This window comes from Hyperolius riggenbachi, chromosome 10 (genome assembly GCF_040937935.1).
Source record: "Hyperolius riggenbachi isolate aHypRig1 chromosome 10, aHypRig1.pri, whole genome shotgun sequence".
Lineage (NCBI taxonomy): Eukaryota > Metazoa > Chordata > Amphibia > Anura > Hyperoliidae > Hyperolius > Hyperolius riggenbachi.
Window position 1 is genome coordinate 213,805,173 of NC_090655.1, and position 26,077 is coordinate 213,831,249.

The 26,077-nt window shown below is 44.5% G+C and overlaps 2 protein-coding genes across 4 annotated transcripts in view; one reads left to right on the forward strand and one right to left on the reverse strand.

Annotated features, from left to right (window-relative positions):
- Window positions 1-10,321: 10,321 nt before the first annotated feature.
- On the reverse strand, window positions 10,322-20,807 carry LOC137534395 (gastrula zinc finger protein XlCGF57.1-like). 2 transcript variants are annotated; one of them, XM_068255886.1, is made up of 8 exons: window positions 20,756-20,807; window positions 17,993-18,115; window positions 17,488-17,585; window positions 17,063-17,174; window positions 16,433-16,527; window positions 16,245-16,308; window positions 12,825-13,358; window positions 10,322-11,159 (listed from the first exon to the last, which is right to left on the reverse strand). In XM_068255886.1, the coding sequence occupies exons 2-8, from the start codon at window positions 18,024-18,026 to the stop codon at window positions 11,155-11,157; spliced, it is 942 nt and encodes a 313-aa protein (XP_068111987.1). In that variant the 5' UTR covers window positions 18,027-18,115; window positions 20,756-20,807; the 3' UTR covers window positions 10,322-11,154. The 2 variants fall into 2 exon arrangements, with proteins under 2 accessions (XP_068111987.1, XP_068111986.1); XM_068255885.1 differs by having other exon boundaries at window positions 10,322-13,358.
- A 202-nt stretch (window positions 20,808-21,009) lies between these two features.
- The window catches only part of LOC137534385 (oocyte zinc finger protein XlCOF22-like), a 40,334-nt gene continuing 35,266 nt past the window's right edge, over window positions 21,010-26,077 (forward strand). For both annotated transcript variants that reach the window (XM_068255870.1, XM_068255872.1), the window contains exons 1-4: window positions 21,010-21,055; window positions 24,063-24,192; window positions 24,325-24,489; window positions 25,215-25,317. In XM_068255870.1, coding sequence (XP_068111971.1) covers window positions 24,109-24,192; window positions 24,325-24,489; window positions 25,215-25,317 — 352 coding nt within the window. In that variant the 5' untranslated portion in view covers window positions 21,010-21,055; window positions 24,063-24,108. The remainder of the gene's footprint in view (window positions 21,056-24,062; window positions 24,193-24,324; window positions 24,490-25,214; window positions 25,318-26,077) is intronic.

Consider the following 26,077-nt stretch of genomic DNA (forward strand, 5'->3'; position numbering starts at 1 on the left):
ATGTTTTTTGTCGGGCCTTACATCAGGGGTGTGGCATGTTGTCATTGGTGGACTGGGGACGCATAGCTGGAAATAAAAATATAATTAAAAAAAACTGATTGTTTTATTTAAAATTGCATCTTCTGCTGCTGATATAAGACTTTGTGGGATTAGTACCCCAGCCTCAAACCCTCTCTGTAGTCAAAGCATTTATTTTATCACCCTTCCATACTCTTTCTGTATTCCAGTCTTTTCCCCACATTTTCATACTCCGTTATTGTCCCATCCCCTCCATCTCCTTGGCAACCCCTACCATCCTGAAATTTGCATCCACCAAGATAACTGGATGCGAAGAAAAGTCTCCTCCAGCTGTAAGTCCCAACCTTACGAACATCCGCCGATATGAACCGCTACCGACCAGTTTCGATTATGATTTTGGAGACATCTTGTCCTTGCTGGACACAAGAGGTGCAAGGGGGACACATGCTGGATATAGAGGGGCATAAGCTGGACACGGGGACAAAAGAAGGACAGAATAGTACAAGGGAGGCACAAGAGGGGCGATAACAATTGGAGTGTAATGGATAGCGGAGATACGGCCGCAACAGCAAGCGGCATGGCGGCTATCTCCGCGTCGCAGCCGGCAGTTTCCGCCGCACAGTTACACGCCGGTGCTTTGCCTGGTCCTTCTATTGCTCACAGACTAAGGGCTACGTGCGCCAGGCGACAGGACCTTTATGCAACTAGAAGGGGAGTCAGCTGATCAGGCAATCAGCTGTCTCCAGCTATGCTCCGGATTGGCTGAGTGACTGGGGCGGCGCTGTGGAGCGCTTGCAGTATATATAGGACAGGTCATTCAGTTGCTCCGCGTCTGCTGTTGCATATGCTACGTGTTAGCACTCAGACCTAGTCAGATCCCAAAGTGTGCTAGAACCAGCAGGAGCTGGGGATCCACACTTAGCCAGATTCTGTTGATAGCTTAAAGTACTAATTGAATTGTATTATTTGTTATGACCTTCTGCTAGCCTGACTACTCTTCTGTTTACTGAACCTGTACCTTTGCCTATCTGATATAGTTGCGGACTCTGAAACACTACTCTGATCTAGCTTTCTGTCTCTGTACCGTATCTGTCCGCTCGTTGCCAAACCTGCTTGTCTGACTCTCCTGTCCTCACCAGTGAGCCTAGTCACTGGTGAGGGATCCTCTGCCAGCATCACCTGCTTCACAGGTGAATACTAGCTGCTGAATCACCTGCCCCTCAGGTGGTCAGTAGCTGCAGTACAGCCTGAATCACCTGCTCCTCAGGACATTACTAGCTGCAGTACTATCTGAATCACCTGCTTCTCAGGTGGTCAGTAGCTGCAGTATAATCTGAATCACCTGCTCCTCAGGTGGTCTGTAGCTGCAGTACAGTCTGAATCACCTGCTCCTCGGGTGGTCAGTTGCTGCAATCCAGTCTTTATCACCTGCTCCTCAGGTGAATAGTCACTACAGTACTATCCTCTCTACCTGCCCCTCAGGTGATAGTGGCTACAGTACAGTCTGAATCACCCGCTCCTCGGGTGATCAGTAAGCTTGTTTAACATAGTTCTACCCGCTCCTCGGGTGAACTATTGCCTGTATCTCCAGCTTGCTGGAGTTTGTATTCCTGTGTTATATAGAAATATTCCTATCTCCCAGCTCCTCTGGGAAAAGCGAGTATCTCTATCATTACTGTTGCACCAAACACATACCCTCACATTGGTTGTCCTGTTTCTGGCTATACCAGTATTATTGGTGATTCTGCAGATCACACATAATCAGGTATAGCATCTGTATTATTGGTGATACTGCAGATCACCAATAATCATAGAAATCTGTTCTCGCTGACACCAATCGTTACATGGAGCAGAAGATCCGCAAGACACCCCTGCACCTTGGTACACCAGGTTAAGTATAAACTGTATTTTTTTGCTCTGTTTTTAGTCTTCTAAATCTAGGTGTGTCTCATGGTCAGGAGGGTCTTATAGTCTGAAAAATATGGTAACTGTCCTGATTAGAGTATCAAAATGGTATTGTTTCCTTGTTAAATGTTGTAAATATAATGTTACCTTCATTAGACAGAAGGTATTTCTAAATATTCAGCTTCACACAAGTAAAAATGTACGTCCTTAATTCATCACTTCTTCCAGGGAGTGAATAAGCAAATGATTCCTTTATAGCCCTTAAAAGCTAGGCATACAGCCAGAACCATCTGTGTACAGTAAGCCTATGGCCTATTAATTTTACACATGCATATGTAAGAATCTATATGTTGGTTGCTATTGGCAACAGCACAACACACTTTTTTTGGGCATGAATGTGTCCGTGGACATCATGTTTAAAAAAACAAACTTTTCCTTCAGCCACCGGAAATATTGGTTTGGCTTCAGGGCAGATCTTTTGAATGGCCGCTGTGCACTCAGTATTAAAGGGACACTTAAAGAGACTCCGTAACAAAAATTGCTTCCTGTTTTTTATCATCCTACAAGTTCCAAAATCTATTCTAATGTCCTCTGGCTTACTGCAGCACGTTCTATCACCATCTCTGTAATAAATCAACTTATCTCTCTCTTGTCAGACTTGTCGGCCTGTGTCTGGAAGGCTGCCAAGTTCTTCAGTGTTGTGGTTCTGTGATGCATCTCCCCCCTCCAGGCCCCTCTCTGCACACTGCCTGTGTATTATTTAGATTAGGGCAGCTTCTCTCTTATCTTTTACAAGCTGGATAAAAACTCTTCTGAGCTGGCTGGGCTTTCACATACTGAGGAATTACATACAGGCAGAGCTGTCTGCACTCTGCAGGAAGAAACAGCCTGACACTTCAGTGGAAGATAGCTGCAGGGGGGAAGAAACACACAAATGATCTCTTGAGATTCAAAAGGAAGGGTGTATACAGCCTGCTTGTGTATGAATGTATTTTCTATGTATGGACATACTGTACATCAACCTACTTCCTGTTTTGGTGGCCATTTTGTTTGTTTATAAACAAACTTTTTAAAACTGTTTTTAACCACTTTTAATGCGGCAAGGAGTGGCGACGTTTGTGCGATTTTAACAATACAGATTCTCTTTAAAGAGAATCTGTACTGTTAAAATCGCAGTTCCTGGCCACAATAGCGCCATCTATGCAGCTATAGCATATATCATATACCATATAGCAGCATAGAGGGTGCTAATGTGTCTGGGAACGCGAAGAATTACTCGCGTCCCCAGCCTGTCAGCTCCTGTCACCGAAACAGGAAGTGGCTGCTGGCGGGGCCAGGAGGATCGGAGGGAGACAGCGAGGGCACCGGACAGCTGCAGGGGGCTTTTGGAAGCCCTAGGTGAGTAAAACTCATTTTTTTTGTTTGACTTAAGTGTCCCTTTAAGCCAGCAGGCTTCATCACTAAATTTGACTTGTCCTGGCAAACACAGGTACTTATCTGAACACTGTCAGCATGATAACAAGTCCACTTGTTTCACTTTTCCGTTGAGCACCACAAAATGCTGACCTCTCAAGTCATGGTGTAAGACATGCGTGGATGAAACAGGTGTCCCCAGGGACACCACTGGAAAAACTACCTGGGTATTTCCATCAGATTTCTTCAGAGTATAAACAGTCTTTCCTATGTCCTATGTACATCACGTATATTTACAGCATACAGACATGAAGCTATTATTCTAAATAGGAAGCGTAGAGAGCAGGATAGCATGCAGAAGACAAAGTAAAGTAGTCTCTGCCATCCCGTCTATACTTTTATATGAACATCAAAGAGTTAAATTCTGACATCACCGGAGCCATACTCCCAAGCCTCCAATTGGCAGGCATGGGCATGTGACCCACATCATCATCTAATACACCAGTGCTTTATGACCTAGATGCAAGGAATGCAATGTTTTCCAAATATCTGAAAACATATTATGTGTCCTTCTAGAGGAACATGCTTCTTGTAAATGACTGCATAATTTCTCTCCGAGAAACTATGCTTAAAGAGACCCTGCATCTCAAATCTTTACTAGACTTTAGTACCTAAATGGCTGTTTTGGTCTTTAGCAGTGCAAGGTATGGATCCATATGCCTCTGTGGGTAGGATTTGCAAGGTAGACGTGTTACTGGGTACCCAGTGAAATTGTGGAGAATAAAACAACTAGGATTTTGTAGAGAGCCTAAAGGTGCGTACACACACACTACAGAAGGAAACGACGGGTCCGCCGGACCGTCCCGCTGGGCGGTCTTTAGCCGACAGTATGCGCGTGTGTACGCTCAGCGGATCGCTCAGAAACAGCCTTATCAGTCCGCCGACAGCGCGTACTCACGCGCATACTGTCGGCTAAAGACCGCCCAGCGGGAGGGTCCGGCGGACCCAACGTTTCCTTTTGTGGTGCGTGTGTACACACCTTAAAGGAAGCAAAAGCCCCAAACAAGTATACCGCTACACTAAATACAAGTTTTTCTTCCTAAAGCCAAAAAAGATTTCCAACTTTTCAGCTTCAGGTAAGTAAAAAGTTCTGCAAGTGGTATTTTGTCTCTGTAAAATGAATAGGCTGCAGACATCCCATACATCAATGATTCTGAGTGTATCCTAGTCTTTCTGGGAACATGAAGGAATATTTTCCATATTCATTTTCCAATATGTAATAATGTATTATGGCACTAGTTCCTTGCTCTTAGGAAGCTGTGTATTTACAAATACTTTCTGTTTTTAAGATGGTATTATCGTATCTAGCACAGCCTTTCCAGTGGGAAAAAAATGGTTCTTACACACTACAAAATCCTATTAGTTCTTAATACATTATGACTTTGCTGGAGACTATGTTACCCCAGAGAAAGCTGAAAATGGTGGAGAAGAGGACCATACTGGAATCACCAGTAAGCAATCCTCTGGTAGAGCACCAAGTCCTGGATATGGTGGGGAGTAGCCTATTCTTCATCCATGCCTTCTGTACTTTCAAAACAAAGGTTGACATCTTCTACACCATGAAGTCCCTGGACGGAGGGACCCTGATAAAGATGATAGTGAAATATGCTCCATCGGCTATCACTCTTACCAGATTCCTCACTGTGGAGATCCTGTGCGATCTGCAGTTTCTGCACATCAAGGGAATCATACACAGGGACCTGAAGCCAGAGGACAACCTTCTGGATCACAACGGTTATGTCAAGATTGCAGATTTTGGCCTCTCAAAAACAGGAATATTTGGAAACATAATATCCAAAACATTTGTTGTCAACCCTTCTTACATGGCCCCCGAGGTCTATTTGCATCAGTAATACAACAGCACGGTGGGCTACTTTGCACTTGGCATAATGGCCTATGAAATGGAATTAGGCCATTACGCCTACAGATACAGAACATGCTGTACTGGACAATGGTTAATTTTCAGTGTAGAGCCATCTTCCATCGAGACCAGGAGACAAGCAGAGACCAGGAGACAGGAAGATGTGTGATTCCGACTTCCTATGACGCTGTTGCAGGTCAGATGCGGAACATGCTTTACTGTACATTGGTTAATTTTGGAGGTAGAGCTATCTTCCATCTGGCCTGGGGCTTATTTTGGTGTTAGAGTCACCAAAATAAGAATAAATAGCCAGCAAAGAGAGAAAACAAAAATTACACACTTTAATAGGCACTGCATTAACCCTACACCAACTCGCACCCACACTGCCCTCGCATACCCTAATTTGTGCCACCCCTCCTTTTTTCCAGCCTGCGTAGGGCCTACCATGCCCTTCCCAGCCCACAGTCCCTCCTCTACCCTGGCCATGGCTGCACCACTCTCCCTTTCCCCAACTCACATAGCCTCACCTATCATGCCCTATTCCTATCCCTCCCTGCCACTGACTATGCCACACACCCTCTCCCCTTCCCTAGCCTGCTACCCCCCCCCCCTCCCAATTACACTCTACTGTTTCACTCCCATAACCTAGCCCTCATCACCCCTCCTTTTTCCAAACCTGTGCCAGCCTTCCATATCCCCATCCTATACCTTAACTTTCCTCAGCTAAGGGCCATGCTCTCCCCTACCCTGGCGTCGTTTAACCCAACCTTTATCGCTCCTTCCTTACCCCAGGCCACACCTCACCACTCCTCCCCTACCCCAGTCTGTATCATTTTCCTCCATGCCATGCAACCCCTCCCTTACTCCAGTTCATACTCCACCTCCCTTATCCCAGTCTGCTCCATTCATGCCTAGACCATGTTGCCAGACAATCCTCTGCCTGCCCCCTACACCAGCTAGCTCTACTCTTTCCCTACCCCTCTCTGCTTTACACATTTACCCCAACTTACGCCACCCATCCCATAACCTACCATCACACCGCCTTCCCCCTATGCCGTACCCTCTCTACCCTACCTTAGCCTGTTCATCGCCTGCCTTACCCCAAATGGTGTCACCCCTGGCCTGCCCCTACCCCAGCCCACACCTCTCCTCCAGTCCACGCCACTTCTCCCTTACCCCATGCAACCCATCCTCTACTCCATCTCAAGTTACCCTGCCAAAACCTTACTTACTCTAGCACATGGTGCCAATACCATACCCCAGCCCATATTGCCCTTAACCTACACCAGCCAATGCGGCTCCTCCTCTACACCAGCCTTAGCTGCCCCTCTTATCCCCTAACCCACACCTTTCTATATCTCAGCCTGTGTTGCACAACACCTTCTCTATTGCAGCCTATGGCATGTAGCATTTCCCTACTTTAGCCCACGCTACACAGCCCCTCCTCAACCCCAGACCACGCTGAATAGGTCCCTCCCCTACCCTTGCCCACACTGCATATCCTCTCCCCTCCTCCAACACCCTCTATCCTCCTCCAGCACTGTGCACACCCTATCCTACCTCACACCACCCCTCCTTTACTCCAGTCTGTGCTACTCCTTACCTACCACAGCCCTACCCTTCTCCAACCCTAACCCTCACCGCTGCTTCTCCAGCCCATGTCGCCAATCTCCTCCTATTCCAGCCTGTGGAGGATGTAACCAGCACACACTGCTCCAACCCTTTTCCTACCCCAGCCTACACCACCCGTAGTCTACAAATGCCTTCCATTACCCTAGCTTGCACCACTCCTCCTCTATCCAACCCACACCAGCCCTACTCTAGCTACTCCTGCCCTTCCCCAGCAACAGCCCCTCCCCTACGCCAGCAACTTTTTTCCTAACCCAGTGCATATCGACCTTCCCTTTCCCCATCCCATGCAGACCCTAATCAAGCCTGCTCCACCGCCACCTCTACACAGCCCACACATCCCCTACTGCAGCCATCCCTGACATTCCCCATTATTAGCCCATGCAGCCCCTTCCCTACCCAAGCAACTTTTCCCCTAACCTAGTGCATGCTGACCCTCTCCCTTTACCCAACCCATGCAGACCCTCAAGCCTGCACCACCCCCTACCTCTACCCAGCCCACACTTCCCCTACTCCAGCTCCCCCTACCTCTACCCAAGCCCACACCTTCCCTACTCCAGCCCCACCCTATACCACCACCCACTACCCGAGTCTGCACTACAGAGTTTGCTGTATCCAACTTGCACCGCACCTGGCATACCTTAGCAGGTGCTGCCCCTCCCCTTCTTCCCCACCTCTTCATATGCCTTTCCTCCCATCCCCATTTCCATAGTGTATTGCACCTCCCATTCCCAAGTCCATGCTACCCCTCTGCTGCTCTAGTCCAACTCACCACTTCCCTAACCTATTATCCCTTTCCCTCAGCTAAAAAAAAATCACCCCCTAGTCTAGCATATGCAGCCCCTCCAATACCCCAGCCACATGCCACACACTCTCTGCTCTACCGTAGCTCATGCTGCCCTTCCCATACCCTAGCCCCACACTAGCCTCAGTATTCTGAAAAGGATCGGAGGATATATGAAAAGATTTCCAAAAAATGTACTGAACTGATGTGGAAGAGCCTAGACGTGTCTTAATGAGAACTGGGGAAACGTAGTGCCAATTTCTAAGTTTATTGTCCTATTGAGTATGGATTTTATGTTTAGACCATTTTAACCACTTCTTTGCCTTTTCTGACAATACTATACCTACTGTAACTTTATTCTAATTTCATGCCCTGAGTTAAGCAACTTAAGTGTTCATAAGTCCACTATCAAGAGAACACTGAACACCATTGGTGCGAATGGAATGGTAGCAAGAAGGAAGCCACTCCTCTCCCTCAAAAATATTGCTGATCATCTGCACATTGCTAAAGATCATTTGGACAAACCGCAGGGATACTGGAAGAACATTTTGTGGAAACAGTCATTCTACCAGAGAATGGTTACACATGAATAGTGAATGTTCTTAAATGGCCAAATCAAAGTCCTAACCTTAATCCAACTGGAATGTTGTGGAAATAACTAATGGGAGTGGTTCATACGAGGAAACCCACCAATATTCCAAGAGCTGAAGCTGTTCAGTATGGAGGAACGGGCTATGATTCCTCAGAGTTAATTTGCTGGACTGATTAAAAGTTTCCCCTAATGTTTGGTTGTAGTTAGTTATTGTTATTGATTTTATCACTATGTACCAAGAAAGTGGAACACTTTATTGAAGATGGGCATTGAGCGGACTATAGAGCCATATAAATCCACAATGTGCACTGATGAGGACCATTAAGTCTGAAACAGGCTGTATGTATGTACGTTGGTTACTGAGGCTCTGTAAGATTTATTAGCTACAGGCTCACTATACACCAGCGGCTCTGGATGTGCAGCCTTGCTTTCAGGGGCAGAAAGAGAGGATTTGCATATTCAGGAGTGATGCATCATGGAAAACCACAGTTGCTCGCTTAAAGTGAACCTGAGATGAGAGTGATATGAAGTCTGCCATATTTATTTCCTTTTAAGAAATACCAGTTGCCTGGCTGTTCTGCTGATTCTCTGTCTCTAATACTTTCAGCCATAGGGGTTGATTCACTAATTGTAGCGCTGCGTAACCACGAGAGCTATCAGCTGTTACGCCTGCTGTATAAGGCTGTAAAAACAAGCGTGCCTTAATTCCTATCACTGCACGCTACGCACCGTATTAACATCATAGCGTGCGTAATGGGGGACCGGGCAGTCAGCGGACGCTATGCTACTGAATTGTAGCATTGTGAATGCTATGAACTAACGTGGCTCCGATCCTCCCGGCATTATCATTAGCGTGGGTCCAGTCAGATTAAAGGACTTGATCCCCGCACTCTGATTGGCCCAATAGGCATCCTGTCAAATTATGTCACCCTCCAACCCCAATCAACCCCATAGATCCTGACCAAGACATGCAGCATGCCCAGTAGACCCAGACTGACGCAACTGAGCCAGTTACCGGGGCTGACTGCTGCTAAATGGAGGACCGCGGGAGGACGGTGAGGGACGCAGCCATGCTTATGGAGCTAGAGGAAGACCCGGGTAAGTAAAAAATCTTTCACTTTTTTCATCTCTGAGTCTCTTTAAAGAGAAATAAATATGGAAACCTCCATATCCCTCTCAGGTCAGTTGTCCTTTAAATGTATCTTATTGTTTTCCCCATTAAAAAAAAAAATCTTACACTAACTACTCTAGCAATAGAGAATTCAATTTGCAATTCCAACCCACTTAAACTTGTTTTCTTCCTCTACTTTTAGGATTTCTTTGAATATCTGATGATACCACAAACAAGACAAGAAGTTCCCTACAATAACTGCACCACTCCATGTAAATCAATATAAATTCATCTTTTTTCAAAAAAGCAATATGATAAAAACACTAAAAACAAAAGCCATGGGGGGAAAAGCAGGTAACTGACAACTGTATTTCACTAGTCATCTCTTCATCCTTTTGCAAATGTTGGTTTGTTGACACTAACTTGATGTTACCCACATTGCATTGTGGATTTCTATTTATATATGTTTCGTGATTAATTTTATCTATAGATCTATTCTATTGGTATACAGTTGTCAGTTACCCGCTCCCCCCCCCTCCCCATAGCTTTTGTTTTTAGTGTTATTATCATATTGCTTTTTTGAATAAAGATGAATTTATATTGATTTACATGGAGTGGTGCCGTTATTGTAGGGAATATCGTCTTGTTTGTGGTATATACTGTATTCAGTTCCCTTCTGCACACCCATTTACTACCCCTCACTTCTTGGGGTTTGGTTGATGGTGCTTACCCATTTTTTGTGGTTTATACTGAATATCTGATGATATCGTAGCTCACATTCATCTAAATTTTATGACATTTTTTCAAATTAGCAAGAATTACTAAGTAAGCCACCAAATATAGTAAAATAAACCAATGTGTTAAACAATCAACTTTCAATCCTTTTCCGTGCAGCACACTTTTTAAAAATAAATAATCCGGAAACCATTTTTTTTTTCGTTTAGTCTTTATTGTGTTTTTGCTGTAAAGTGCCAACGTATTATACAGCACTGTGCAATAAATAAAAGTACAAACATACACAGATAACAAATACAAAACGATGAGACAGGAGGAGCAACAAAGCTGCACGATCCAGCTGACATTGTAATGCTGGGTACACACGATGCGTTTTTTCGGTCAATTTTCTGTTCGACCGATTTTCTATTTGTTTTTCTGCTCAATTTCCCACTTGATTCTCTTATCTTTTGTTATATATTTCCATTCCCTTCTATGAGAAATCGAACAGAAAAACGATCGAAAATAAGATTGGACATGTTGGAAATTATCTATCGAACCATCTATCTGCCAAATTAACATAGGGTGTATTCCCAGCATTAGAGCTGGAGATACAGGATACAATAGGCGGGGGGATGGGACCGTTGTGACTTTAGTAAAGGGGGGATAGGATAGAGTAGAAGATGGGAGAGTGATTTTGAAGTCTTGGGGTTTTAGGAGCACAATGAATGTGATAGGGGTGGAGGCCAGTCTGATAGGAAGAGGGCTTCTCCCACACATTCATAGCTATGAAGCTTCTTTAGGACTCTTCGATGCATCACTTCTTAGTAGATTTTCATGCATCAGACACAGCTGTGTGGTGACATGTGTGCCACACAAGTATAGTGCTACAGTGCCATGTAGGCTCACCTCAGTTACTATAAATCCATAAGCCTTATTTCACTAGGACCATGGTCTGCCAAAATCTCTTTCTCAAGGTAGCCCCAGGTACTCCAGGACCCAGCAGTGTGCCTGGCCAGCACAGGCAGCTTCCATGATCCTCTGGTTAGTTTTCCTTTATCTTGCATTTATACTATGGAGGAAGCAAAATGAATGAAGGGTGGCATGCAGACAGAAAGAGAGGTGGGAATTATGGCTTAAAGGACAACTAAAGTGAAAAAAATGATAACATAAAAAATACATTTAAACACCTACAAAAAAAGAAGTACATTTCTTCCAAAGTAAAATGAGCCATAAATTACTTTTCTTCTATGTTGTTTTCACTTACAGTAGGTAGTAGAAATCCAACAGAACGGACAGGTTTGGACTAGTCCATCTCTTCATGGGGGATTTTTGTCTCTTTGCATGGATTCTTTGCAGGGAGTGCTTTTGTAAAGATGCAGGTCGGCCCCCATACCTGTTTTCATGCTAATTTGGAACTCTGACTGAGCAACTGCCATTCAGTAAGTGCTCTTCAAAATAAAGAAAGCCTAGGAATCCCCCATGAGGAGATGGGCTAGTCCAAAACCTGTCAGATTTGTCAGCTTTCTACTGCCTACTCTAAGTGACAGCAACATGAGAGACGATACATTTATAGCAAATTTTAGTTTGGAGGAAATGTACTTCTTATTTGCATGTTTTTTCTTGTATTTTAATTTTTTTTTTGCAATAGTGGTTTTTAAAGATCTCCCCATTGGAGGCCTCAAGAGTTAAAGTGGTCTGCAAGCTCCTTCACTTTTTAGACTGTGTTTACGCACTTTGTAACAACATTGGAATGTAAACAAAGATACTGTTATCTACAGTTTGGATGCGGATTGAAGCTGAATAGCAGGGCAAAGTGCTTTTGTTTAACCATTTCAGTGATGTTCTGCTAAAAAAAAAAATCTGGGATAGTAGCTTTTAAGCTGTGAGGAATCTTTTCGAGCGAAGTAGAAATGCTGGCTTTCAGACCACTTTAAAGTAACCAGCAGCTGACTCCGCCCACTACTTCTGGGCAGAGTCATCTTCAAGAGACTTCCCCTCGCTACAGTTCAGTATTTCTATTAAAATAACTACCTAACCATTGAAATGTCACTGGCAAAAGCAGGTATGCATTTTCAGAAATACATTAGAATAAACACATCCTTCCTGTACAATATTTCTATTAAAAGAACTATCTATCCTATGAAATGTCACCTGCAGAAACAGGTATGTATGGTCGGATATACATTTCCTCTCTCTGAAACGCCTTCCCTGCAATCAGAACATTAAGAAGGTTGATGAGTTTTTTGGTGAGTAAGGAAGTGACCTTTACGAATGAACCCTTTCCCACACTCTGCACATGAATACGGACCCTCCCCAGTGTGACTTCTCTGATGTCTTACAAGGCTTCCTTTATCAAGGAAGCATTTCCCACACTCCTTACAGGAGAAAGGACGATCCCCTGTGTGACTTCTCTGGTGTTTAACAAGACTATGTTTATCTAAAAACGTTTTCCCGCATTCTGTGCATGAGAACGGACGCTCGCCAGTGTGACCTCTCTGGTGTCTTAGAAAGTTTGCTTTTGCTATGAAACTCTTTCCACACTCTGCACATGAGAAAAAGTTTTCACTACTGTGACTTCTCTCATGTACAAGAAGGGAACCTTTCCGAGTAAAGCCTTTCCCACACACTGAACATGAAAACGGTCGCTCTCCTGTATGGCTTCGACTATGCGCAACAAGCTGTACATTTCGGCTGAAGCCTTTCCCACACTCTGAACATGAGAAAGGGTGCTCACCTGTGTGGCTTCTCTGGTGTTCAAGAAGGTATCCTTTCGAAGTGAAGCATTTCCCACACTCTGAACATAAGAAAGGACGTTCACCAGTGTGACTTCTCTGATGGTTAAGAAGCTGTCCTTTCTGAGTGAAGCATTTGCCACAATCTGTACATGAAAAAGGACGCTCACCTGTGTGACTTCTCTTGTGTATAAGGAGGATCCCTTTCTGACGGAAAGATTTCCCACAATCTGAACATGAAAACGGGCGCTCCCCGGTGTGCACCCTCTGGTGTACAACTAGATGTTTTTTCTTTTTATAGAATTTATCACATTCAGGACATGGAAATATCTTCTCATCCCCCTGTTCATTACTATGAGATTTACTGGAAGAAGATTCCTCAGGATTAGAGGAATCTTGGGATCTATCGTCATGGTAAAGTCTGTGATGTGTGTTTCCAGCAATGGGGTTTCCTCCTGGAGAATACTGTGCGACATCATTATCTTCTGCGTCATAATCTGAATGTTCCTTTGAGGTCTTCTCAACATTCTGTCCATCTATTGGAGAAAATATATTGCTATTAATATCACAGCCATTGTTTCTCCTTTACATGATGTATAGTGGGATAGCAGTTGTGCTTTGGAAATTGGGACAGTAACTGTAAGTTCCATGGAGCTCTGACATGAAGGTGGGGATAACACCAATATATAAAAATAAATTGTATAAAATGTAATCACAACTGAAAGTGGTGGAGGGTCTTAGATAGCATCTACTGAAAAAAGGCCTAATGAAAAATGGGTGTGAAACAGCTGTAGTAAAATATTGATAATTTTACTGATATTCTACAATCCTCTACAGTAATATATCAGTAATTTTACCAATATTTTATTATTCACTTTGGTAGAATATTGGTAATTACACCAATATTGTAATGTGCCCCTCTGTACCCTAACTCTCACACAAACCCTCCCCTTTTTATGCCTAACCACCCCCTCCCCCACCTACTCCTAACACTGACCACCACCCTCCTACTCCTAACACTGACCACCACCCTCTTATTCCTAACACTAAACAGCCCCCCTACTCCTAACACTAACCAGCCCCCCCCTACTCATAACACTAATCTCCCTCCACCTATTCCTTACACTACCCCCCCCCCCACTCCTAACACTAACCATTCCCACCTGCTCCTTGCACTAACCACCCCCCACTCCTAACACTAACTTTCACCTACCTATTTCTTACACTAACCACCCCATCTACTCCATACAATAACCACTAACTACTTTCCCTACTACTAACACTAACCACCCTCCCACTCCTAATACTAGCCTCCCCACCTATTCCTTACACTAACCACCCCACCCCCACCTACTTCTAACACTAACCACCCCCTACTCATAACAATAACCACCCCCACCTACTCCTAAAAGTAACCCACACACACACACACACTCCTAACCACCCCCACCTACTCCTAACACTAATCACCCTCCATCTACTCCTAACACTAACCCCCCCCCCCCCCACACACACACACACACACACACACACACTCCTAACACTAACCTCCCCCACCTATTTCTTACACTAATCACCCCCCACCTACTCCTTACACTAACCACCAACTACTCCCCCTACTACTAACCACCCTCACCTATTTCTTACACAACCCCCCCCCCCCCCCCACACACCTATCCCTAACACTAACCACACTCTCCACATACTCCATACACTAACCACCCCCACCTACCCCTAAAACTATCCCCCCATGTACTCCTAACACTAACCACAACCCTCACATACCCCTAACACTAACCACTCCCACCTGCTCCTTACACTAACCACCCCTCACCTACTTCTAACACTATCCCCCTACCTACTCCTAACACTAACCACCCCACCTGCTACTTACACTAACCACCCCCCACCTACTACTAACACTGTCCCCCCACCTACTCCTAACACTAACCACCCCACCTACTCCATACACTAACCACCCCTCACCTACTCCTAACACTATCCCCCACCTACTGCTAACACTAACCACCCCCACCTGCTCCTTACACTAACCTTGCCCACCTACATCTAACACAAACCTCCCCCCCCCCCACATACTCCTAACACTAACCACAGCCCCCCATGCTCCTAACACTAACCACCCTCCACCGGCTCCTAACTCTAACCTTGCCCACCTACTTCTAACACTAACCTCTCCCCTCCAACTACTCCTAACTCTAACCCCCCATCCCCACTACTCCTAACACAGTGGCTGGATAGTGTACTGGTTTAATTGAACCTAAAACTTCCATATTTTTTCCTTTTTAAGCAATAGCAGTGCCCTGGCTATCCTGCTGATCTCTTTGGCTTCAATAGTATCTCAATCACACACCTGAAACAAGCATGCAGCTAATCCAGTCAGACTTCAGTTAGAACACCTGATCTGCAGGTTTGTTCAGGGTCTATGGCTAAAAGGCAGAGGATCAGCAGGACAGCCAGACAATTTGCATTGTTTAAAAGGAAATACATATGGCAGCCTCTGTATCCCTTTTGCTCTGACACAGGACACCAAGGTTTGAATCTCGGCTCTTCCTGTTCAGTAAGCCAGCACCTATTCAGTAAGGAGACCTTGGGCAAGATCCCCCTCATTCTTGAGGCAAGTTTTTCTTACCTTTTAAACTGTTTTTAGATATTTTATATTTTTGGAGCGCCTCCTTCCCTTTTGTATCTTAGTTATACCTTTTTTTGGACAGCGACTGAACTTACTAGGATATACAGGGTGGTTGGATCCACCACACCCAAACTTTTTACTGTGGTTGTCGTTCTGCATCCTGGGTTTGTGAGTACCATTCACTAATAGGGCTCTTGGTTTCTCCTGTGATTTTTCTTGTTCCTGGAAGATCTGCAGGTTTTCCAGTCAAGTTCCTTGATTCGTTTTTTTCCACATACCTACTCAGTAAGGGGTGCAAACACTGCCTGTGTCTGCACCCCTGACTGCCTGTGCTATAGGCTGCACTCCTCTCTGACAGATTCTGACTGTGCTGGTCCCTTCTATGCTGAACAGTGGAGATTATGCAATTCAGTCATCAAGAACAGCCACGCCTCACAGCAGCTTCCGGTCATGCGGACAAGATTTCTTTTTTTGCTACTCTTTTCATACAAAAAGGTAAATGAGCCTTTGAGCATTCTGTTAACTAAACTATTCATCTGTTTTTACATCTCTTCCTGCAGATGGGCTTTATGCTTTTCATAATATGTTGACAAAACTGTCAACACATTTCCTCATATAGACAAATAGAATTAAATCTATATAAAGAAAACACAAAGCTGATTGTAAAATAAGGACCCTCTCAGTTTCTTTCAGGTTATTTCTCTGCATGGAAATAGAATCCTGTTTTTATTGGTCATCATCATATCACCCTCCTCTGCTGATTGACACTCACCCATCACACACATCTCTACATCTTCTTCCTTAATCTCAACTTTCAGAATAGTCAGATCTTCACCCTAAACCCACGGAATGATAGAAAATTACATATTCAAGGTGTGAGCACTCAATGCACTAAAACTTCAGAAGACTCATTTTTACAGTTGGAAAAAGGTTTGGAGTTTTTGACTAATTACCACCTACCTTATAATGGTGTGAAAGAGTGTTATCATCTTGTGTGGAATCCTCAGAATAAGGAGAACTTGTACATTTCTCTGGGTCTCTGCTACTGGTTCCATCTGTAGGAAACACACACATTAAGAAGGGGGTAGGGGCGATTGTAGTAGAGGCTGATGAAAGAGACCCTATGACCCTTTTTATGTTTATGTACAGGTAATCCCTGGTTAATGAACAAAATAGGGACTGTATGTTCATTCCAGTTCCCCCCCCCCCCCCCCCCATCTCCAATATAGCTTCCACGGTGGTGTGAGTGGCCTCCCCATCCTGTTCTCTACCCCCAACCTAGTCTATCAGGAGATAGGTGCTCGCCCCCCCCCCCCCCAAGTAAGGCACAGCAGAAGAAGTACGGATCTCACCTCCCCACCAGAGTCCATCGCTGTACCTCCCTCTCTCTTCTCAACACTTGCTCTAGTGCCCAGCCTCTCCGCCTCTGTCACGTGTAATCAAGCAACATGCTGGAGATGCTGAGTACTAGGGTGAGCAGAGGTGAAGAAACACAGCGTTGGACTCTGGTGAGGGGCTTTTGCTGCGGCTATACTGTGCATTATAGAATGGGGTGGGTGAGTCGGGGACTCCCTGTATATCATTACTGACCTGTGCTGATCTGTGAAGGTATTTCCTCCTCCTTAAACGGCTCATCACCCGTCACATATGTGTCTTCTGGTTCCTCCTTAATGTCTACTTTAATCCTAATCACATCTTCACTCTATAATTAGAGCACCAAATTAGACTATGACTATAAGTTTCATACAGGTTTACAACAAAAATAAACACATGTTCTACGTAGGAGTCCTACTACCCTATATGTTATCACAATCATTTTTATTTGTATTTTTAGCATTCTTTTGATAACATATGTGATGGTGTGACCCTTATATAGATCTTCTGTTCTTTTTCTGCCGGTTCTATACCTGTATAATTCTAACTTGGCATACTATAGTTCTTTCAGTCAAGTTTTTGATTATGTATGACTACATGGGGTCATGTTGGTATTTGGTGAGATCATCCGTTCCACTCACCTGTTGATGATGGGGGACGGTGCGATCCTTCTGTGTACAACTCCGGGAATAACGAGGACCTTTGCGTCGCTTTGGCAGGGTTCTGTTACTGGATCCTTCTGTAGGAAACACACACTGACTGATTACAGAGTTCATGTTTATCAGATTATAGAGCTTCTAGGCCAGCCTTTCTCAACCTTTCTACCCTGGAGGAACCCTGCAAATGACTTTGGGCTCTCAAGGAACCCCTGCAAACAATGTTTTGATCTCGAGGAACCCCTGCATTTATTTTGGAGGAGGCATGGTCTTTAAAAGTAAGTGAGGCTGTTTATTTCACCACCCCCATTACAGTGCCACTCATAATGTGCTCTCTTATGCTTCCCCATGATGGGAGAAAATGCCAAGAAACCCCTGCACAGTACTCAAGGAACCTTGGGGTTCCAGTGAAACCTGGTTGAGAAAGCTTAATCTAGATGGACACTCCATATTATTATCTTTTCTACAAGAATTGAAAGTTTCCTCCTACCCGCTGATGAGAGTGGCGGCTGATTCTCCATCATGACGTCTTTTCGTCCTTCTAAATACTGTCAGTCTTCCATGGAGAGATTGACAATGGCGCACCACAACCCGTCTTCACTATTTCATAATCCTATGTAATGACATAACAAGAAGAATCACCATGTAAATTCCCACAATACATCTCTCCTCTCCAGACAGATTACCATAGATAGATAAGAGTGATGTCCTATTTCTACAGGCAATCTGTGTTTTATTAATAGATGGGAAATCCCCTTTTTACATACCTCCCGACTCTAAGGCCGGCTTCACACTGCAGATTGGTGGTGTGGATTACCGTGTTGGTAAGCGGTAATCCCCGCCTGGCATCCAGCCAAGCAGGAAGCGATTCTCACTTCCTGTTGGGCATCGGTGAAGTGCATGGAAGCGTATTGTTAAAATACGCTTCTGCGCATGCTGACAACGGCGGCGGGGTTTTTAAATACAGCAACATGGGGAATGTGATCTCCCCCATAGACTTTTATTAGGCTGCGGTGGAATGCGATAAATTTAAATTGACCGCACCACCTCAGTGTGAAAGGACCCTCAGGGTTCTGGTGTAGGTGATGCAGACCTGTGAGCCAAAGCACAATAAACACTCCACAAACAGGGTGATGTCTGCCACACCTCATCACTGCCAAAAAATGTTTTTTGTATGAAAAGTACACAATATCGGAGACAGAGCAGGCTTTCCCTATAATAAAGAAGCATTTTTTTTGTTTTTTATTAAAATAAAAACGAGAACACCGAGAGCCCAATATGTAGTATGTATTAAAATACATTGAAGAGTTAAAGTGTGAGAATGAGTTACTCACAAACAAGGGTTACCTTCCAGGCAACCACTGTACATGCAGGTGAGGAGATTAGACCTTTCCTTACTCAGGATTAAGAAGTTGCTCTCTGTATATTGGAAAGAAAGGGGTAGGTCACCCCTCCACCAGGGGTGGATATAGTGCAAATACTAGAGAGCAGAGGCGCCAGCAGGATAAAAAAATCTCTAAAAACTTTAAAAATGCTTGGGAGGCAGTGGTGGACTTTACCTCCAAGAAGCAGACACGATAACTGTCAATTCAAACAAACAAATTAATTTAATGTATTTTCCCCAAAAGATGCAACGCGTTTTGCAGACACAGCCCTCTTCATCAGGCAATAAATAGGAGACAAACAGTAGCTCGTAAGTAACACAAAAAGCGCCTCTGTCAGAGCGCCTCCGTCCCAAGCATTTTTAACGTTTTTAGAAATTTTTTTATCCTGCTGGTGCCTCTGTCCTCTAGTATTTGCGTTTTTTGCATTGATTGTGTATTGCAGATATCACGCTGTTTGTGAACTGTGTTTTATTAAAAAAGGTTAGACTAATGTCATGTAACACACCCATAATCCTACTCAACTTTTCAGTGTGTTTTATTAAAGAGTACCTATGTAATCCTAATAGGAGCCTTTAGGATCGGCAATAAAACATGTAAACACTTCACCCGTTCACTGTGAAACCGACATTAATCCTAAACACCTCCCCCTGTCAAAAACCCTAAGCCTTGTCTAGAGGTCTGGAGCTCTGGGCCACCCCCACTTGTGTTGACATGGCCCGACCCCAGCTTTGCTTCCACCTATAAGGTTGCGGTTGCCAAGCTTGGGTGGGCCACATCAGCACAGGAGTTGTGAGGCTTCGGGCAAAAACAATCACAACGTTTTTTCTGCCTGGGGAATCAGTGTTTAAGATTAATGTCTGTTTCAGGACAAACGGGTGAGTTTGAGTTTATTGTCCCACTATGTATTATCCCTATTGCTTCAGTTGACTTTTAAGAATGATGTTACGTGGCCCTCCCTGAATCCTCCTCTCCAGTCAGGTACTTTAGTAAGAAAATGTGTATATGTGATGAACACTAACTATATAGCTAGCAACACTTCAACGATTCAACAATCAGATAGATTACTCTCTGATCACATCTGATACATTATCTATTGGAAACCTGTGCAGCCTATCCCCACCTGCCGCCCCCCCCCCCCCTTCATTTAATACATACCTCCTGTGCTGTGCAAGCGTTGCAGGCTCACCTGATCTCCGCAGCATTAGGGGGGCACTTTGTTTCTGAGAGATCCCCCCCCCCCACTGAATTGTGGTCCCCTGCAGAGTTTTCCGAAATGGAGCACCTGTCCGACAAGCTCCCCTATCCGTCCATGTACTCCCGTCTTCATCCTCTGCACCTGCACCCCTTCCCGGTGACCCAACCACATGCTATGATGTAATAACATGCCACCAGGTCACAGAGAAGATGCTGCAATCAAGGGATAAGGATGGGAGCACATGGACTGATGGAGGAGCACGCCAGACAGATAGGCGAGGTGCTCCGCTGCCAAAAACTCTAAAGGGGCCAAAGGGATCACAGTTTGATTTGGGGGGAAAATGGCAGCCGGCTCGGGGCCCTGGGCTATTGCCCAGGTTGCCCCTATGAAAAAGTCAGCCCTGTAAGTAGTCCAGTCCCCTTTGTGCAGATAATCCTGTGACAAGAGATAGGCAGCTATTGCTGCTGACAGACCAGGGCTCCCACAAGCCAGACCCCCTAGACCTGCAAACCACAGCATACTGCCTCCCTTCCAATGCACAAACACTGTCCACTCTGTGCATGCTATTACATATATAAACAAAGCTCCTTCAAAACACTTCTGGAACTTTACAACCATGCCCAAATGCTTGGCCAGGAGAAAGCTCCATTGCATACAATGTAATTCTCTTTACCTCCAGTCCTCTGCCGTCTATTCCAGCAATATCCCCCCTCTACTTCCTGCCCACACCTTCTCTAATCTGTGCGTTCCACTTGGTGTCATCTGGAGAATAAAGGAACTGCAGCCTCACTTAGGTATTTGATGAATGAAGGATGCATTCTCTCTATTCTCCAACAGGGGGCGATCTTACTAAAACCAAGTGGAACGCACAGATGGGACTGTTTGGTTTGAGGGGGGGGGGGGGGGTAGTGAGGGGGGGGGGGTACGGGCAGGAAGTAGAGAGGAGACATTGCTGAAACTGGCAGCAGGGGAGGTAATTAAATTCACACACTTATCATGTTATCATGTATATTATATATAACTATGATGCCTCATATACAGATACTTATTGTTATATGTAAACATAGCAATGGCTTATTTAGCAGTGCTTACAGAGATTTCTGCACATTAGTGCTGAGACTGATGCAAGTAGTGGCTTACACTGAAATGTCACCCCATACACATACAGCAGGGTCAGTAGGGGCAATGTGCACGGTGCCCCTGCCGATCATATAGCCACTGTATTGATCTGGGCTTCTGGGACATAGCTCCCAACTCTACCTCTTTTGGAGGGACATTCCCTCTTTGGGAACCCTGTCCCTCTGTTCTTCTTTCTCCCTTATATGTCCCTCTTTCAGGACTCTTGTGCTAATCTGTGTAAATGGATGTATTGTTCTACAGAAAAATGTGTTTGATTCACTCCAAACTTTATTCTCATCCTTTAAATTGATATATTTCCTATTTTCTAATGTTAATATGAAGGAAAATGAACCAGGATAGAAAGGGCCAGTGTGGTTTGAATTATAAAACAACATATTTTTCTTGTGACATTTTTATAGTGTGTGTGATTAGGGGTGTGGTTAGAGGTGTGGCAGGGGTTTGACTTATGTGTCCCTCTTTCTGATCTCAAAAAGTTGGGAGGTATACTAGTATGGAGGGCCCTGTTTAGGAGAACTCATGGAGAAGTATGTGATCAGTTTGATCAGCTGATAGATTTGTAAGGTTCTGATTTGCTGGTCCTGATTAATTTCCGGATCATGAAACTTTTCAGATCTTTGATCTTTGATCCGAATCTCTTTTGTGAGTCGAATCATCCGAATCACCAAAAATAATGATTCGGATCAAAAAGGGGGTGAAGCCAGTAGCGGCACGCCCCCCTCTCAGCGGGCAGCGGGGTCCTGGAAGCAGAGCAGAGATGGATCGCTCTGTTGGAGGGGAGCCAGCCTTGCAGGGACAGGTACATGAGAGAGAGGGGACATCGGTGCCACTGCCAGATATGTGTAGAGCACACGTACTGGCTGTAATGTGCTGCTCATTATAGGCTGTCTGTTCCGTAGTTGTGCATAGTGAACAAATGGGAAAGTTTTGGCTCAGAAGCACAGCTCAGTAACTTTGCAGACAGCGTGCTGGGCTAGGACAGGGCAGGCACTGTGATTGCAGGGCAATATGATCCTCCTGCACTCTGCTCTAAACAGCTGCACTTCACTTCACCCTAAATTTATGATGCGTGTTGGAGGTGAAAACAGGACACATTGGGGTGGGGAATGTTTTCTTTCATTGTGAGCATATGATTGCAACATGTGGGTAATGTGTGCAAAAAACATTTCTGCTCTCTGCTCACCCCTCTTCGTCCACCTCCTCCCTTCTCTGTCTGTCCACCACCCTCCTCTTCTCTGTCCGTCCACCCCCTCCCCTTCTCTGTCCATCCACCCCCTTCCCTTCTCTGTCCACTGCAGGGAAAGTCCTGTCCTGCTAGTCATTTCACCCCTGAATGCTTCCCTAGTAAAAATGATTCGAGATTCGGATCAAAGATCCGGATCTTTTCAATGATCCGATTCAAATCATCTGAATCATTGAAAAGATCCGAACTTCCCATGTCTAGTCCTGATCATGTGTTAAACCAGGAAGTCATCAATGCATATCAGGACCTTACAAATCTATCAGCTGATCAAACTGATCACATGCCTCTCCATAAGTTCTCCTAATCAGGGCTATCCCTATATGCTAGTATACAGTCTTTATAAAATCCAGCTACACAATTGTATGGTGTAAATCACACAACATGTAGGCAGACAGGTAACATTTATCAGTTTGGACACAAGTGGCAACCAGAGACTTGTGGATCTGACTACACATATGTAGGTCATCAGTGGGGATCCAGTCACCAATACATAGTTCAAGTGTAAAGGGAACCCGGGGTGAGAGGGATATGGAGGCTGCCATATTTATTTACTTGTAAACAATGCCAGTTGCTTGGCAGCACTGTTGATCTTCTGGCATAAGTAGTGTGAGTTCAGTGTTATCCCCAGGCTCTTTTAGCTGGGTGATCCTGCTAGTTTTGGTGAGCACCCGGCTGTTATCTGCTCATATCTTCTTCTGCTGTAAGCAGAGAAGCACCGGCCCTGTAATCTCTCATCTTGCCCCACCCGGCTATTTTTTCATGCCACCCGGCAACTTTTTTCATGCCACCCGGTTGGAAAAAAAATTCTGGGGAGAACACTGGAGTTGAAACCCTGGAACAAGCTTATGAGTAACCCAGTAAAGCTTGAGTCTGCTGAGTCAGAGCACCTGATCTGCTGCATGCTTGTTCAGGGTTTATGGCTAAAAGTAGAGACACAGGATCAGGAGGACTGCCAGGCAACTGGTATTGTTTAAAATTAAATAAATATGGCAACCTCCATATTTCTCTCGCCTCGGTTTCCCTTTAAAGAGACTATGTAACAAAATTTTGAGCCGTATTTCTTCTATCCTATAAGTTCCTTTACCTGTTCTAATGTGCTCTGGCTCACTGCAGCCTTTCCTAGTTGCACAGTGGCTGTATTATCTCTGTTATATGATCTAATTTTCTTTCCTCTGGCGGCTCTGTCGGACTCAGGCAGTCAGGCTGGAATGTGCTGTGCTGCTTGTGATTGGATAGAAGCTATACACACCCTCTTCAGGCCCACTGCAAGCTCTGTATGACTCACACACTGAGCTACTCTCCTATCACTTGCTATGTCTTTTGTTTGTAAACACTGCATAAAAATGGCAATTACAAGCCAGGATTGCAGCAGGGAGTGGCAGAAACAGCACAGAGGGGCCCAGGAGAACATAATGAATAGAATGGTATTTTTATTGTAAGAATTTTAGAGTACAGATTCTCTTTAAACTACTCCAATAAGCACCCCTTTTGTAATTCAGTGTAATACATAGTCTCCACCATGTTTGGTGTGTGGTATATACTATATACCCATCCTAATAATTCCCAGTTCAGATCGTTTTCATTTTCTTATTATGATTAGTGATCTACCGAGAAGTTCAGGCTGTATTGATACAGAAGACGCATCAATGAGCATGGACGAGGACAAGATTCTCAAGACTGAGAGGATACTAAACCTCACCCTGGAGATCATTTACCTGCTGACTGGAGAGGTGAGGAGGATTCTGGGAGGGTCACATGACATCACTTTTATCACTGATGACAAACCACAATCCTGACTTGAAAGATGAGGAGGATTCTGTGAACATTCATAGTCGTTTCTGTTTCTGTATGTTATTACACAGGATTATAAAGTTGTGAAGAAGATTTCTGGGGAGCTACTGACACACACAAGCCATCTTAATTGTATGGATGGATCAAGTACAAGAAATCCTTCAGAGAGATGTACAAGTCCCCTTTCCTCCCGAGAATGTATACATGAAGATCTCAGCAGTCCTAAACATTATCAGGTTAGCAGAACGGAGGTTCCCACCAAATACCAGAGTGACTCCATGTTGTATGGACTGTAGAGACTGTAAGCTCGAATGGGCTGGGCCCTCTCCTGTGCTTTTTTGTGTTATGTTTTGAGCACTGTTTGTACATGTTTTCAGTTTCTAAGATTTTTATTGGTACAGCACCATAGTAGAGGTTGGCATTTTATAAATAAATCTAAAGTAATGATTTCCAAGCTTGTCTGTATGTCCTCCTATCTTGCACATGAACTCTTCTGCTCGACCCCACTCTGGTCTGCCCTACAAACACCTCCTCAGGCCCATCCACAATGTGATTGGCCACACACTGTTTGGATTGTGCATGCAAGTGGTTGGATGGCACACACAAGGCCCTGTGCAGTATAGCAGGCACCACCACCTAGTAATAATAATACAGTAAAACGGGGGAAGCCATGGGGTTGTGCCCCCCTCTCTCTACAGCATGCTGCTCTGTATGATAAGAAACAGCTTACCAGAGCTCTGAGCGCCAGTCCTCTTCACTTGTTCAGCTGCCTGCTCCTCTGCTGCATCCTCTATAGGCTCCCATTATGTCACCTGACTCATGCCAGGAACAGTACGGAGGATGCAGCAAAGCAGCAGGCTCAGGCAATTCACACCTTTGCCTAATAACCAAGACCCTCCTGTAATATGGAAACTGTGCAACGTATAGCCTCACATTCTTGTATTTTGCCGTCTCATTTTAGGGAGAAGATGTGATTATCCTTAAAGCTGAAGTAAAACAGGAAAACCTGGGGGAAGATGAGCTGTGTGAGGAGGAGGAGGAAATTCCTTCACAGATCAGCACAGGTCAGTAAATAAACACTAAAACAGGAGAGTGCTCAGAAACAAGTAAACCAGTGCTCCTCTTTCAGAGACCTTAAAGAGGAACTTTAGCAAAACAGGAAAAAAAAATCAATACATTGCAAAGTGAGCAGTTAATACATAGTAGAGAGACCAATAAATTATTGATATTCACCATGTAATTTGTTCATGATGTTTGATCCACAATCAGCCTGCACTTAATCATCTTTACTACTGGCAGACATGAAAAAAACAGCACCAATTGCAATTATCTATAACCACACCCCCAACAATGCGATAGGCTAAAAGGTTGTCTTTTTATAGATATGTAGAGGGAGATGCTGATTGCTTGGCAGTTGTAAACAGCTGCTATTTCCCACAATGCATCAAGGTTCACAGACACAAAACTGTCAGGACCTAGGTCCTGACATCACACTGTGGGAGGGGTTTCACCACAATATCAGCCATACAGACCATCTTGATGATTTATTTGAGAAAAGGTAAAGATTTCTCATGGGAAATGGGATTATCAGCTACTGATTGGGGTCAAGTTCAATCCTTGGTTACAGTTCTTCTTTAAATAGGAGAAGGCTGTGTGCTAAAGAAATGTGGCCAAGTGAAACACATAAGAACATTAACCATTTGAACTCTAAAATACATGCACACATCAACTTGAAACACAAAGTGTGAACATAAACACTTCAGTTTTCAAATTGGTGGATACTAGTCAGCAAAAAAGGAACACAGTGTTTTTGCACTAAGCGAG